This window comes from Gymnoscopelus microlampas (genome assembly GCF_963454915.1).
Source record: "Gymnoscopelus microlampas genome assembly, contig: SCAFFOLD_148, whole genome shotgun sequence".
NCBI lineage: Eukaryota > Metazoa > Chordata > Actinopteri > Myctophiformes > Myctophidae > Gymnoscopelus > Gymnoscopelus microlampas.
In genome coordinates, this window is record NW_028155788.1 from 46,904 (window position 1) to 63,341 (window position 16,438).

General features: G+C 41.5%; 1 protein-coding gene across 1 annotated transcript; it reads left to right on the forward strand.

Moving 5' to 3' along the window:
• Nucleotides 1-219: 219 nt before the first annotated feature.
• LOC311041213 (H-2 class II histocompatibility antigen, E-D beta chain-like) lies at nucleotides 220-14,734 on the forward strand (the record flags this gene model as incomplete). The annotated part of the gene is made up of 4 exons (XM_084086123.1): nucleotides 220-391; nucleotides 1,191-1,404; nucleotides 14,453-14,520; nucleotides 14,621-14,734. Coding segments are annotated over 4 exons (568 nt in total), but the record flags the coding sequence as incomplete, so codon positions are not given.
• Nucleotides 14,735-16,438: the final 1,704 nt, after the last annotated feature.

The following is a 16,438-nucleotide window of genomic DNA, read 5'->3' on the forward strand; positions in this document are numbered from 1 at the left end:
TTAAGTAAAACAAATATCTGAGTATTTTTATCCTCCACTGCACACATTCACTCTGTGTTACTTTACAGAGATGATAGAAATATGAACATTGATGATATTTTTACTCTTCTATTGCCAGATGGATATCCACACTACTGGATTTATAAGTGTGTGTTCAACTCAACTGAGCTGCAGGACATTCAGTACATAGAATCAACATATTTCCATAAGCAAGAGGTCATGAGGTTTGACAGCAGGGTGGGGCAGTACGTTGGCTACACTGAGTGGGGTATGGAGTATGCAGAGGACAACAATAAACATGCTGGAGTCATGGCTTCAGCGAGAGCACAACGAGAGCTGTACTGCAAACACAACACTGAGATCGACTACTCTAATATTCTGGATAAGAGAGGTGAGCTGATCTCAGAACACTCAATCACCTCATAAACAATAACATGAAATCACAATGAATCATTACTATTCACCACTTTCAACCTGCATGGTGTCCCTATTGAAGGCATGCCATTATAGGCACACGCACGCACACACGTGTGCGCCCACACACACACACACACACACACACACGCACGCACGCACACACACGCACGCGCACACACTGCACACACACACACACACACACACACACACACACACAGGTTTGCATTACCATACTCGTGAGGACATCAACAAGACAGTGATTTTTTGAATGCCATTTAATGGCCATTTTTCACCCACAAATTGTCGGCGCACGACACCAGCAACGCAACTTAAGTGTAAGTAAGCAACTAAGTAAGGCATGACTCTATCTCTAATCCCTAAAACCTAACTTCTAAATGTCTAATCCAAAACCCCAACCCCAACCTGAATCTTTAAAAATCTCTAATTACCTTTTCAAATGATAAAACAACTATTTGTCTTGTGAGGTCCAGGAAAATGGTTCCTCACATGGATCCGAAAATGTCCTTTATAGCTGCTGAGAAACGCTTCAAATCTCTTTAAGGGAACCTTAAAATTCACTACCTGAATCTATAGTTCACTTATATTTGTGTATTTCTATCACTCTATTACTAATTAACAGGAGTATGTATTGTGCATTGCTTTTTGTCTCTAATATTATTATTATTATTTAACTATTTTTGTCAAATTGTATTGTTTGAAATAATAATATAATCATAATAATAATGATGATGATGATGTTCTTGTTCTTCCAGTGGAGCCCAGTGTGACACTGAGCTCACAGACTCCCCCTGGTGGCAGACGTGCAGCCATGCTGGTGTGCAGTGCCTATGACTTCTATCCTAAACAAATCCTCATCACCTGGCTGAGAGACGGACAACCTGCGACCTCTGGTGTGTCCATCACTGATGGGCAGCCTGATGGAGACTGGTACTACCAGATGCACGCCTTCATGGAGTACACACCCAGGTACACACCTAATACACACCATTATATACCACTACACACATAGACGGATTATGTGAAAATGGGCCATGTGCACAAAATCGCAACGGACCCCCCCCCCCCCCCCCCGGGACACATGCACGCGCGCGCAGCGCGCGTGCATGTGTCCCGGACCCCCGCGCGAAGCGCGCGCGCGATTTTTTTGCGGTTATTGCGGTTATATTGGGCGTTTTGGGGTTAATTTATTTCGGTTTTAGGGTTAGGGTTAGTGTATATAATATATATATTTTTTAAAAGCCTATTAAATCCTGCACGTGCACACTGTGCACAAGCCATAATCCGTCCCTGAAGCACACACAATAGCGCAAGAGCGCAGACTGGCTGCGCACATACACAAAACAGCATGGACATTATTTATCTCTTTGTTCCATTCTTCTATAAAGCACAATAATGTAGTGCATGCTGTGTCAAAACCTAAATATTTGAAAATAACTCAGGCCCAGACAGAAATGAATTGCAGTTGCTGTTTTTAATCTCTAGCAGCCTAGACTTAACAGTCTAACGGAGGCATTAAGCCTAATAGGAGGAGACAGATCAATTGCTTTAAATAAGTGTGATGAAAAGCACAAAAATATAAAACAAAATAAAAGAGGCTAAAACAATTTAACTTAAAATATCGTCACACCTGACCTCACTACAACAAACAGTCTAACGGAGGCATTAAGCCTAATAGGAGGAGACAGATCAATTGCTTTCAATAATTGTGATGAAAAGCACAAAAATAAAATACAAAATAAAATAGGCTAAAACAATTTAACTTAAAATATCGTCACACCTCACTACAACAAAAAACAAGATTTACAGAAATGAATTCCCGTTGTTGTTTTAAACAGTTTTTTAAACTTAAATATCGTCACACACCTCACTACAACAAAACAGTTTTACAGAAAGGACATAGTATTATTGCTTGCGTTTTACAGGAACGAAATCCTATGCCTAAATCAGCCTACAAGCTTTTTTCTGACTTTCTTTGAAGAAAAGTCATGGATGATATCATCAAAATTCAACCCCCGCACAAGTTCTGACTCAATTGCCATGACTGACAGGCTGTTTAAGCGCCTCTGTGTCAGCCTTGTCCTTAATTCACTTTTAATTCTCGCCATCTGGGAAAAGGACCGTTCGCCCTCACAGTTACTGACAGGAAGTGTCAGATACAGTCGCAATGCAATGTATACATTAGGAAATGAAGACTGCATTCCAGAACCTATTATTGTTTTCAGGAGTTTTGATGGAGGCATGACGATACCTTTAGCTTCAGGTCGAATGAAAGATCTGAATTGAATCATTTCATCAGCAAAATCTGATGCTTTTAAATCAGATGGATAGGCAGAAGAAAGCATGTTTGCTTTATCAATTACATCAGTGTCATGTGCTGTCTCTGGAATGAACAGAACCCCAAACAGATCACAAATGTGTTTATATGCCTCAAGTCTGTGGTTAAGACAGCTAACTAACTTATCAATAACCACATTAAATGTTTCTATTTGGAATTTGCTTTTCCCATCAAAAACAACATCATTTGCTCCTCCAGTGTCATCAAAATGTTTCTTTCGCTTTTTGATTCGCTGGGTATCTTGTGCGTACATCTGGCTCACACCTGGAACAGCTAATGCAGCCTGTTCATACTCTGCAAAACGATTTCTTTGCGCCGAAACAAAATCACGGAGAGACCTGAGGAGGCCCACTGCAGTCATGATGTCTATGTCGGATTTTTGAAGACTCAAACTTGTGTAATGGAATCGAGTGAGAATAGAATTCCAGAAATTAGACATAAATGCAGTTTCTAGTTTATCCAATTTTGCACCGAGTGCCCTGGCTTCATCACGGGTTTCTCTATTTTCATCTTCATGATCTGCAGATATGCTCTTGAAAGCTTCTCTAATTTTTGAGTAATTATTCCAAAGAGCTTTTGTGGAATCAGCTCTGCTGCTCCACCGAGTGTTTGATAGAGACTTCAAAGTTAAATCTATACTGATATTTGCGTTCCGAAAAACTCGATCCCACCGATGTGTAGATACAGAGCAGAAAGCGTACATCTTTTGCAGTAAATCAAAATAACTTCCCACCTCTGGACTGCTTGCATCTATGCTGTTTACACCTACTAAATTAAGTGAATGGGCAGCACAAGGCACATAATGTATTAACGGGTTTTTTTGTTTCAAGTGCGCCTGTAGGCCATTGTATCGCCCCGACATATTGCTGGCGTTATCATACGATTGTCCTCGGCAATTAGATAAATCCAACCCAAGCCTGTGCACCATTGCAACCACACAATCAGCCAAACTTCGTCCTGTGTGACTGTGAATTGGCTCAAATGCCAGAAACCTCTCCACTGTATTGCCTTTATTGCTAACGAATCTAAATATAAAGGTTAACTGGTCTACATGGGAGAGATCTGGAGTGGAATCAACAATAATAGAAAAATATTTCGCTTCACGGAGCTCCTCTGCAATAACTTGCCTTGTTCTTTCACCCATTAATTCAATGAACTCCTCACAGATTGTTGATGATAAATACGAGGTACTACCTCTGCCCCTCTGGCCGTGTGTGCTGATGTGTTGGGCCAGAAACGGGTCAAATTGGGCTATCACCTCTAAAAAGCCTAAATAATTTCCATTGTGGGGCGATTCCAGGAGCTCATCATTTCCTCTAAATGCCAGTCCCCTCTCTCCTAAAAACCTAATCACTGCCACAACCCGTTTGAGAACATCCCTCCAATAATTCTTTAAGTCCAAAGCCTGCTTTATTATGGCAGAATCCACTGCCCCAGTGCCCCGCACTCTTTGCATCAATGTTAACATGCAAGCCCTGTGTTCTTGGCCACTTTCGTGTGAATCCAGGCGTGTTGCATGTCGCCAGTCACAGAACCCCTCTGTGAATTGTGTTTTATTCTTCGCAAACAGTTTGCAGGCAAAGCAAAATATATTTCCAGTAGATGGGGAATATAGCAGCCAATCTCTTTCAACTGTTTGTCCATTCGGCATTTTAGTGCACAACATATCATGTGTCAATGAACGGACACGACCACCTAATCCACAGTCTCTTGCCGAGGCAGGGTATTTGGCTCGTCTGTTATGAAATGAAGATGCTCCTCTATCAATGAGAATCGTTTTCACCTATAAAATAAGATGAGATAAGATAAGAAGGAGACCTTAGTTAACCTAATTGATTCTGCAATGAAAATTATTTCGCCAACAAGGAGTACACCCTACAGCAGACAGTTTAAGATTATATTAGCCTACCTTGTCGCTGCTGGTTACATTATTTCTCCAAAGCGCAGGATCCTTCTCATTTTCACACCAGGAGAAATCATCTTCTTCATCCAAGCGGGGCTGGGGACTGGGAGGGGGGGAGAGGGTTCTCTCTGTTCTCGCCGGGCTGGTGCTTGCACTGGGCAGTACTGGTGGTCCACCACCACATATTTCAATGCCCCCGCAGTCTCTCTGTGAGCTTGGGCCCGCTGAAACATCCAGATCCATGTCAATTCGAGGCCGCTCCAGGCTGTCAGCTTCTGGTCCACCACCACTACTGTCACCGTCTCTAAGTGAACTTGGGCCCCCCGCTGAAGCATCATCCAGATCCAGGTCAATGAGTTCGTCTCCCCGCTCCGACGTAACCTCAGCAGCACCGCTGTTGCTAACGCTAATGTCCCCACCTGAGACTGATGCACCTCCTTCCTCATTATCCTCACACTTTTTATGGAAAAAAGATGAAATGGATGGTGTTTGTTGTACCATAGCAGCATATGCAGCTTCTCTTTGTTTTTTTAATTTGCGTTTTGCAGAACCACTCAGCATTCGTTTCTCCATTGTAAACAATGATTTGATTTCAAATGTCGGTCACCTGTCTATGACGCGTCACGCTCTCATCACGCTTAGCGCAGTACGTGGTTACGTCATCAACGTCATTGCTTATTTTAATCGGATTCGGTTGAAAACATTAAAACATGTCATAATCACACACTACATTTTATAAACTACATTTACTCCAAATATGTAAGCTATTTATTTATTTATTGTGATGATAATATACGATAATAATAAAAATATATATATATATGATATAAAACATTTTAAAAAGCCTATTAAATCCCAGGGCCCCCATTGGCTCAGGGCCCTGTGCACGTGCACACTTTGCCCAAGCCATAATCCGTCCCTGACTACACACCCAGGTACACACCTAATACACACCTACAGTACAGTATACATACCCAGGTACACATCTAAGAAACATCAATACATAACACTACATACCCATGTACATACCTAATAAACACCAATACATACCACTACACACCCAGGTACACACCTAATAAACACCAATACATACCACTACACACCCAGGTACACACCTAATAAACACAGATACAAGCCACTACACACCCAGGTACACGCCTAATAAACACCAACATACCACACCACATAACATTACACACCTGATGAACTACCTGTGGAGACTGGTACTACCAGATGCACTTGGAGTCAGTGGTGAAAAAAGTACTGACATTGTATACTTAAGTAAAAGTATCAATACTGCAATGTAGAAATACTCTGTTAGGGCGCGCTCCCACCGCACTTTTATTTTACCTCTGGGGCAGAATCTGCCAATGCTTTGTCAATGCAAATGCGTGGATTCACGCAAGAGCAGATTTTTCCGCTTGTCGCGCAGACCTTGCGTTTATCCGCTCTACACGAAGAAGCATAAAACTGCTGGAGGCAGGAGCTGATTTTCCCCCTCTGTCCAATCGGGTGAGTCGAAGGCGGACCGTCCCAAGATTCAGGAAGCAACATGGTGCTCTCAGTGGACCAACTGGTTGTAGCTGTTGCATCTCACCCAGTACTTTACGATTTGTGCACTTGGGGTTCGTACATCTACATACACATTCAGATTTAAAATATAAAGTGCTTACCCCATGGCCACGGATTTTAAAATCATGTACGGGCCCTCAGAAGTACCCGTATCTTCCGTATTGTTCAATAAAAATCATTTTAATCCGATTGGTGGCCATTTTCCCATAGAGTTATAATGTACCAACAGTGCAATACACCTCTCAACCGCTAGGGTCGCGGAGTTGAAATCATACGGAGAAAATGACCACTGATTGGATTAAAATGCTTTTTATTGAACAATACGGAAGATACGGATACTTATGAGGGCCCGTACATGATTGTAACATCCGTGGCCATGGGGTAAGTACTTTATATTTGAAATCTGAATGTGTATGTAGATGTACGAACCCCAAGTGTGAAAGTGCAAAGACATTTTTTTGTCTAGTGGCTAGTGTCTAGTGGTGGTGCGGGCTACGGGTACGGTCTTGAATGTGAGTGACAGGTGCGTCACAGCGTTTTTAGGACAGCTCAAGCGAAGCGAGCTGTCCTCTATGGAGAGAGATGAAAGGCGTCTGAGGTATGTGGGATGTAACCTCTGCAGGCTTATAAAGAGAGGAGGTGGCTTAGGCGAAAAAGGGGCGTAACGGGGCGTGATTTGGTCAGGGACTCTCTGTTTGTGGGAAAAAGTGGGCCGGCTTGCTAAAAAAGGGTCTGGTTGCCACCGATTGGTTGCTGCAACTTGGATTCATGCAGGGAGACGCCCCCTCTTTGCTCCAAACACCGATTGGTTGCTGCAACTTGGATTCATGCAGGGAGACGCCCCCTCTTTGCTCCGAAAAATTTGGAACGGCTGCCTGTTGTCACAGGCACTCAGGCACTGCAGAGAAGTAGACACAGTGGTGGAAAAAGTACTCAAATTCTTTACTTAAGTAAAAGTACCAATACTGCAATATAAAAATACTCCGTTACAAGTAAAAGTCCAGAATTAAAAATGTACTTGAGTAAAAGTACAAAAGTATTGGCATCAAAATGTACTTAAAGTACCAAAAGTAAAAGTACTAAATATTTGAAAATAGCCGATCTACAAATATTTGAAAATAGCCGATCTACAAGCTCACAAGGCGTCGCGATGCGACGCGTTGTGAGCTTGTAGATCTGCTATTTTCAAATAGCCTATAGGTATGAAATAGGGCTAAAGTGGTTAATGTATATTTCATTATATCATAGTTTATATCTGAAAAGTAACTAGTAACTAAAGTTTTCAACTAAATGTAGAGTAAAAGTGAAATATTTGCCTCTGAGATGTAGTGGAGTAGAAGTAAAAGTATTGTAAATTGGAAATACTCAAGTAAAGTACAAATACCTCAAAACTGTACTCAAGTACAGTACTTTAGTAAATGTACTTAGTTACTTTCCACCACTGAGTAGACATGTAGACTATAGACTATGGAGGCATCAGAATTTTGTATTAAATTATAGAATGCACCAAAACATTAATAAGTGTTGACTTGAATCTATTTAAGCCACAATAAAGCCCCGCTTTTATTTTTGATTTTTATTTGGGGTTTATTTAGCATAGTTTTAGATGATTTTCTGTGCACATTTCTTCATTTAAGCATCGCGAGCTGCGAACGGCCTTTTTGCATGTAGTTGAAGCGCAAGGGGCGGCGGGGGGGAGAGAGTCGCAGATAGACAGCTGGAGAGTTGAATAACCTCCTCTTCAAATAACCAGATTTATTTACCAAAGTAGCCTATGTAGGCGACCTACATGTTTATGTTTTAGCTTAGACACGGGTAGCCTACAATAGTTGGTAGATGATTGGTAAATTATTAACCATGACAACGACTCAAAGACTTTTATTTTGTACTTTCTTGAACCACAAGCATATCGCTGCACCAGTAGGCTACATGAGAGAGAAAAAGGGGGGGGGGACCACTTGATACACAAAAACAAAGCTGGCAATGTATTGCTAATATCCAGGGATGCTTTGTTAGGCTACAGAGTGCAAAGCACTACATTTAGCCAGTGAGAATTGCAGTGTACATAAAGTGCGCTCGGAAAGGTTTATTTTAGGAGCGCTTTGTGATGCACCGTGCAGTCAAATCCGCGGTGTCAATAAATTCCACTGCCCGCTCTTTGATGAGTCCTCCATCCTCCATGAATCGAATACAAACTGCAACTAGTTCCCGTTTGGAAAGCGGGAAATCTTTATACGCGAGTAGGCCTATTGCAAAATATTGTCCAATGTCCACTGAGTTCAGCCTTTATTTTACCAAGCAGGACTGATGCTGCAGCCTGAAGCAGCTTGCCCTGAAAGTGGTTTAGGCGACCGTTCGTTTAGGCGTCCTCGCGTCGCTGAGTTTGCTCTGGACAAACTTTTTTTTTTACGCTGGTGCCATTGCTGTCTCTCTGCTGTCTCAAGAATCAAACATGAAGAGAACGAGGCCACTCAGGCCAGGACATGTGTGTGGTGTTTATATTGTTATGTCAATAAACCGGTTCTGTGAATGAGGGACACAGACAGACACATTTCACACTCGAGTGTGAAATGGGATTCTGAGAATACACATTGGCTCAATTGCTCAAAAGACCCAACATCCTCCAGACACGCAGGACGTAGAGAGAGAATGGATGTGTATTACGTTATTTGTCAGCCTTAAGTATAGGGGCGATATTCATAGTAAATACACAAAAAGCTGTCTGGCGGAGTTAAGGCACAGTGGCCCTCATTTATCAACGCGGTGTAGCCCGAATAATGAACGTACGGCGATATCACCGCACCTGTCGGCATTTATCAATATATCCTGACGTGGGCTTCATCCTACTTTACGCTGAGATCTCACGTCTGGTCGAGACCAATTGTTGACGTTGGCTGCGCCCGTTTATTCCATTCTAGACCTGCGGAGCAGACGGTCTGACAGGCATCTGGACACATATATCCACTCCAAAATGTATATCTACACTAATAAATAATCCCTGTGAAAATATAACATTTTATAAAGTAATTTAAACAAACTGCTTTAACAGTCATTCGGTTAGGCTTGCAGATCTGCATGGCTGCGTTGGCTATTTGAAAATAGCAGATCTACAAGCTCACAACAGGTCCCATCACTACGCGTTGTGAGCTTGTAGATCTGCTATTTTCAGCGCAGCAGCGATTCTGCGAGATAATTTTCGGGAGCCCCGAGTCCCCGACATTCTTTTCATGGACAGTGAGGTCCAGAGAGAGAGAGAGAGAGAGAGAGAGAGAGAGAGAGAGAGAGAGAGAGAGAGAGAGAGAGAGAGAGAGAGAGAGAGAACCACGATAACGCAATGGTGATTATGAACCACGTACCCAAACCCGTTAAAGGCTGCTTTTCCCAAGCTGAACTATACTATTGTTCAATGAAAAGCATTGTAATCCGATTAGTGGCCATTTTTTCATAATGTATTCGAGTGCAATACACCTACCAACCGATAGGGTCACTCTGTTAAAAGCATATGGCCACCGATCAGATTAAAATGCTTTTTATTGAACAATACGGATGATACAGGTACTTTTGAGAGCCCATATATACATGTAACCTCCGTCGCCATGGGATAAGCACTTTATCTTTGAAATATGAACGTTTATGTAGATGTACGGGTCATAAATGGAGAAAGTGCAAACACTAGGTTGAAGTTCATCCATGACGGTCGTGACAGTCGACCGTCGTGTATCCGTGGCTATTACTCCCTCTAACATTTCCCATGTTTTTAGCAGTGGTGGAAAAAGTACTCAAATTCTTTACTTAAGTAAAAGTACCAATACTGCAATATAGAAATACTCTTGTTACAAGTAAAAGTCCAGAATTCAAAATTTACTTGAGTAAAAGTACAAAAGTATTGGCATCAAAATGCACTTAAAGTACCAAAAGTAAAAGTACTAAATATTTGAAAATAGCAGATCTTCAAGCTCACAACGGGTCGCGATGCGACGCGTTGTGAGCTTGTAGACCGGCTAGGTATAAAATAGGGTTAAAGTGGTTAATGTATGTTTCATTATATCATAATTTATATCTGAAAAGTAACTAGTAACTAAAGTTTTCAAATACATGTAGTGGAGTAAAAGTACAATAGTTGCCTCTGAGATGTAGTGGAGTAGTAGTAAAAGTATTGGAAATTGGAAATACTCAAGTAAAGTACAGATACCTCAAAATTGTACTTATAAGTACAGTACTTGAGTAAATGTACTTAGTTACTTTCCACCACTGGTTTTTAGTGTATTGAAATAATGTCATGCATATTTGTCCAGTGCATAGCCTACTGCAGGCCTTGTTGACTAGATTTAGAATAGATTTTTAAGCTCTTGCTCCTGAAATGATCGATTATTTTTTAAGGGGAAACGCCATCATTTAACATGCAAGTCAATGGGTGAGAAGGACATTGCCAGGCACAAGTGTAGGTAATTAATGTATTTGTGCAAGATGACCCTGCTACTGTATATAAAATGTGTATATTACTCGTTCATCATGGTTCATGTTCAAATAGCTCAATCCAAAATATAATGCTGTAGGCCTAAGTGTTAGGCTGTATTTACGCACCTGCTTAATTGTAATTAATGCTTAAATATAGTTATGACCGGTATTTTTTATCAGATGTCTGATACATTTGATTCATTCCGGACATTGGGACCAGCAGGTTACAATCCTATATCGTAACCCCTGGTATTGACCACATTGCTTAGCAGAGTTCAGTGATGCAAATGCATGTCAAGTTGATCAACAGATTGTATTATTCTCCAATGCAATAACAGTACTGAAATGAAGGCTATAAGGGCAATAATGGGAGCCCTTTCTTTTTTAAAGTAACTTCAAAGTTACTTTTCACAGTAACGCATTACTTTTTGGTGTAAGTAACTAGTAAAGTAACTGAGTTACTTTTACATAACAAGTAACTAGTAATGGTAACTAGTCACTGGTTTTCAGTAACTAGCACACCACTAGCACAACACTACAACGGTGTCTAACCGAGAGTTATACTTCTCCAGTACAACGGTGTCTAACCGATAGTTATACTTCTCCAGTACAACGGTGTCTAACCGAGAGTTATACTTCTCCAGTACAACGGTGTCTAACCGAGAGTTATACTTCTCCAGTACAACGGTGTCTAACCGAGAGTTATACTTCTCCAGTACAACGGTGTCTAACTGAGAGTCCATGCAGATCACAGTTGACAAATATTATATATTATCGGAGCTATTATTAATGTTATCGGTTTTATCGTGATGACGTCATAATTGCTGATATCGAACCGATAATTATCGGGCCGATACTTATCGTGCACTAATAATTTTATCGCAAATTATTGTCTCCGCCAGGCCGAAGGCATGGCGAGAGAGTATGTTTTACCCCCTGTCCGTCCGTGTGTCTGTGTGTGTGTGTGTCCGTGTGTCTGTGAACAGCTAATCTCTGGCACCGTTGGCTTGATCGCAGTGAAACTGTGCACACACACTCCCTGGATGCCAGAGCAGAACCTCTGCCCCAAATTTTTCACATGGGCCTTTTATAGCGCCACCAGGAGGCTGATTTGTGCAAAAGACATTTTTGGACAGTACTCCTACAGATTTTATCCAAACATCACGCAAATCGGTGCACAGTATCTCTATAGTCATGTGATCAACACAGATCTGCCTGATTTTCCATATTCCATCCTGATTGGCTAAGGTTGGCTTCCAAAGTTTGCAGGATTGGTCCATTTTGAACTAAATGCCTCAAATCATGAACGCAGCTTGTGATTTATGTGAAATTTAACACGCATGTTCCCACTAGGCCGAGGAAGAAATGCCATTTGAAAATGTTCAAATCAGCCTCATGGTGGCGCTATAAAAGGCAGATTTGTGTTTTTAACTATCTGCACCGATCTGCGTGAAACTTTGCACACATACTCTCTAGAGGCCAAGGAAAAATATCTGCCCTGCATTTTTCACATTAGCCTTTTATAGCGCCACCAGGAGGCCGACTTATGTAAAACTTTTTTTTTTTTAGATTAAGCCTTCACATTTTTTCCAAATTTCACGCAAATCGGTACACATGATCTCTATAGTCATGTGATCAAGATGCATCTGTTTGATATTTCATATTCCATCGTGATTGGCTAACATTGACATCTAAAGTTTGCAGGAGTGGCCCGCTTTGAACAAAATGCCGCAAATCATGAACACAGCGTCCAATTGTGGTGGAACTTTGCACGCACATTTGCACTACGTTGAAGAACAAACGCCACCCTTTTAACATTGCCCTATTATAGCGCCACCAGGAGGCAGATGTTTCTTTTTTATATTACTTTTAATTTTGTCCAAACATGCAAATCAGTACACATGATCTCTATAGTCAAGTGATCAAGATGGATCTGTCAAATTTTTTATATTCCATCCTGATTGGCGAATTCCGAAAATTGCTGGCCCACAATAACCTACCTGACCTGGCGGAGACCTGTGCTCCGAGGAGCACTTTTTCTGGTTTTTATATTTTTCTCTGTTGTTGGTGACAACTCTAGTGCGACGCCACGACGGCACGACGGTGTCATGAATGCGTCCTTTCACAATATTGTGCGTCAGCGACGCAGGACGCAGGCCTATGAGCATCTCTGCTCAGTGCGGCTGCAGAGTTCATGTGCAACATCGCATGGCTGTGGCTTTACAGTTTTCCTTCGCCGTGTCTGTAGGTCAAGGGTCCCCAGGGACCCCTAAGGGGGGGGGACGACCGCGGACCTCCTTTTTTTTTTTTTTTTTTTTTTTTCATCCCATGCTTTTGTACCCCCAAAACTATTTTCTTTTTTTTTGGGGGGGGGGGGGGGGTCCTGCGCTGTCCATCATGACATCTATGTCATTCTTTCTTGTTTTAGAATCCGCCGGCTGCAAAAAACTGTGGCCGCGCACAACCTGCGTTTAACAGCGGCCAGCCAACTTTTGGTGAGAGCGCGCCCTTACTAGTAAAAGTCCGGAATTCACAATTTACTTGAGTAAGTAAGTAAGTACAAAAGTATTCGCATTCAAATATACTTAAGTACTGAAAGTAAAAGTACTAATTTTGTAGAAAATCCCATTTCACAAGTTTCTAAATGTATAAAAATGCTTTGAAAATAGCAGATCTACGAGCTCACAATGCGTCGCTTTGCGACGCATTGTGCGCTTGCAGATCGGCTATTTTCAAATAGCCTAAGTATGCATAGGGCTGAAGTGTTTAAAGTATGTTTTGTAATAATAATCAAAATCTACAAAGTAACTAGTAACTAAAGTTTTCAAATAATTGTAGTGGAGTAAAATTGTATTGTAAAAGTATTGTAAATTGGAAAATACTCCAGTAAATTAAGAATATCTCAAAATTGTACTTAAGTACAGTACTTGAGTAAATGTACTTAGTTACTTTACACCACTGCTTGGAGTACACACCCAGGTACACACCACTACACTGTAGACACCAGTACACAAACAGTATTTATTTGTATTTATTTGTTCATTTATTTGGCAAAGGGGGCATTGTTGCACATTGCTCCAGTTATAGCTAAGGGCCACTGGCACTGCTGCTATGATAGAGAAAGTTGTCTAGCCAAACCTTTGGTTTGTTTACTTCCTGGTTTTATTTAGTACACATTTGATGGTACATAATCAACACTGAAGCTTTCCATAATTCATTGTGACTGGGGTACAATTAATTGATTTGATCAACTCAAGTAATCAAGTGCATAATGAAGTAAATTAATTATTTACTTGATTACTTAATTTGATTTGAATGACTTCTTCATGTACTTGCTCACTTGATTTGAATTACTTAATTAAGGCTGCAATCCACAATTTTCACATTATTATTGTAACTATATACTTATAACACAACTGCAGTTGTTGTAGGTGTTCTAAGCCACCTGCTCTTCTATTGAGATATTTAGATCCTGTGGTCAGGTAGGACACCTACTGGTTGTCTAGAGGTATTGCATAACAATCCTTACAGCTCAACAGTGAGTAGAAATGTCAGCGATTTTATATTATGGAGTAAATGACCTTGTGCTGACTCTGTAAAGTGAAATGGGAACAATCTAATCAAACACGATGTCTGCCTCTAAGTGTGTGTGTGTGTGTGTGTGTGTGTGTGTGTGTGTGTGTGTGTGTGTGTGTGTGTGTGTGTGTGTGTGTGTGTGTGTGTGTGTGTGTGTGTGTGTGTTACAGATCAGGAGAGAATATCTCCTGCATGGTGGAACACCCCAGCCTGACCGCGCCTATATTTGTGCACTGGGGTCAGTGACTTTACTGTAATATAATGTACTCTATCGTTATTTAATATAATGTAATTTCATTTCATTTCATTTCATTTCATATTTATATGTGTATTGTCAGATGATTCCATGCCAGAGGCAGACAGGAACAGGATCGCCATCGGAGCATCTGGTCTGGTTCTGGGTCTGGTCTTGTCTCTGTCTGGATTCATCTACTACCAGCGGAAGAAAAGAGGTGATTTACATGTTGAATTAATAGGTTTTAATTGATGTTTAATTAACATGTTTACTTAATTTGTCTACTACCAGAGGAAGAAACAAGGTGATTAACATGTTTAATTAATATGTTTTAATTCATGTTTAATTAACTTGTTTAATTAATGAATCTACTACCAGTGGAAGAAACCAGGTCAGATCAACAGTGACTGCATTTACAGAACATAATATTCCATTAATAATCAGAATGATAGCTCAATCAGAATAAATATGTCTCATGTAAACACCTCAATTGGAAGAGACTGGTCTGCTCAAAAATAAATTCTCAATTTGGTTGAGAGGGGTGGTTTGAACCTTTTGATAATCAGATCAACAGGAAAATATCAGCATATATAGAATCATTACCCATTTGTTTCTCTCTGGTTGGTATTACTTCATTATTTATGCACATGTTGCAATGGAATAATATATCAAAGGCCTTAGTTACCATGATTGACAGAAGACGTCCACTTATCCTCACCATAAACAATTAGCAGGGACGTGCCCAGATAGACTCTAGGTGGTGCTAGAGCACCTGCCCTTTGCCCTCTTAACCAGAAGTGCCCTTTTGAAAAAAAGGGGGAAAAAGTTTTTTTTTTTTTTTAGTTTACAGCAGGGGTCTTCAACAGGGGGTCCGGGACCCCTAGGGGGTCCTCAGAGTTACTACAGGGGGTCCGACAAATCTTTATGTGATATGTTTTGTTTTTTTACCATAACCACTCGAAACCTAGCATCCCTTTTCTGAGGAGAACTTTAGCCAAAAATAGCCGATCTACAAGCTCACAACGCCTATTTTTGGCCAAGAGGTATAGGTGTAGAGGGAAAAAAGAGCAGACCAAGTTAACAAAAAAAAGTATAATTTACTTGAGCACCTGCCCCTCAAAATGTCTGTGCACGCCACTGACAATTATAGTTCCCATCTGAACCTGGGGCAAATGGATGGATCTGCCAGCCAAACAAAAAAAGAAAAGCATATTGAGGACACAGTATGCAGGTGTGTATTTGGGCAAAAATAGATGCTGTAGGCGCTCAGGTGGCGCAGTGGTAAAGTCACTGCCCACGACCACGGAGGTTGTGGGTTCGAATTCACCGTGGTGGATCCGGCTTTGTCGAGCGTCTACACGAACACAATTGGCCCGTGTTCGGGGGAGGGAAGCCGGACGGGGAGGGTGATGATAATGGTCATTGCACGTACTGTACTCCTACGGGCTGGGGCGGCACCTGTCAGCGGGGAGTGTTGGGCGGGAGGAGTAGGACGAAGGCTCTACGTCCTCCTGGTGGGGGCTCCTCACTGGCAGGTGAGTCAGTAGGATACGACAGCAGTGACACGTTCTGACAACACAGAAATGTGTGTGGGGAGGAATTAATTGACATAACAACTAAATTGGGGAGAAAAAGGTGTAAAAAAGAATTGGCTACTCTAAGTTAAAAAAAATAGATGCTGTGTTATACTAACACATAGTGTGTGTGTGTGTGTGTGTGTGTGTGTGTGTGTGTGTGTGTGTGTGTGTGTGTGTGTGTGTGTGTGTGTGTGTGTGTGTGTGTGTGTGTGTGTGTGTGTGTAAGGAGCAGCCGCTCCCGGAGGCGTTGACACCCGCTCTGGCCTGCAGCTGGCTCGAGACGCATTTGCGCTTCCTACGGGGGACAGTGCCGCCCTCGCTGACGGCTACAAGGCGACAACAAC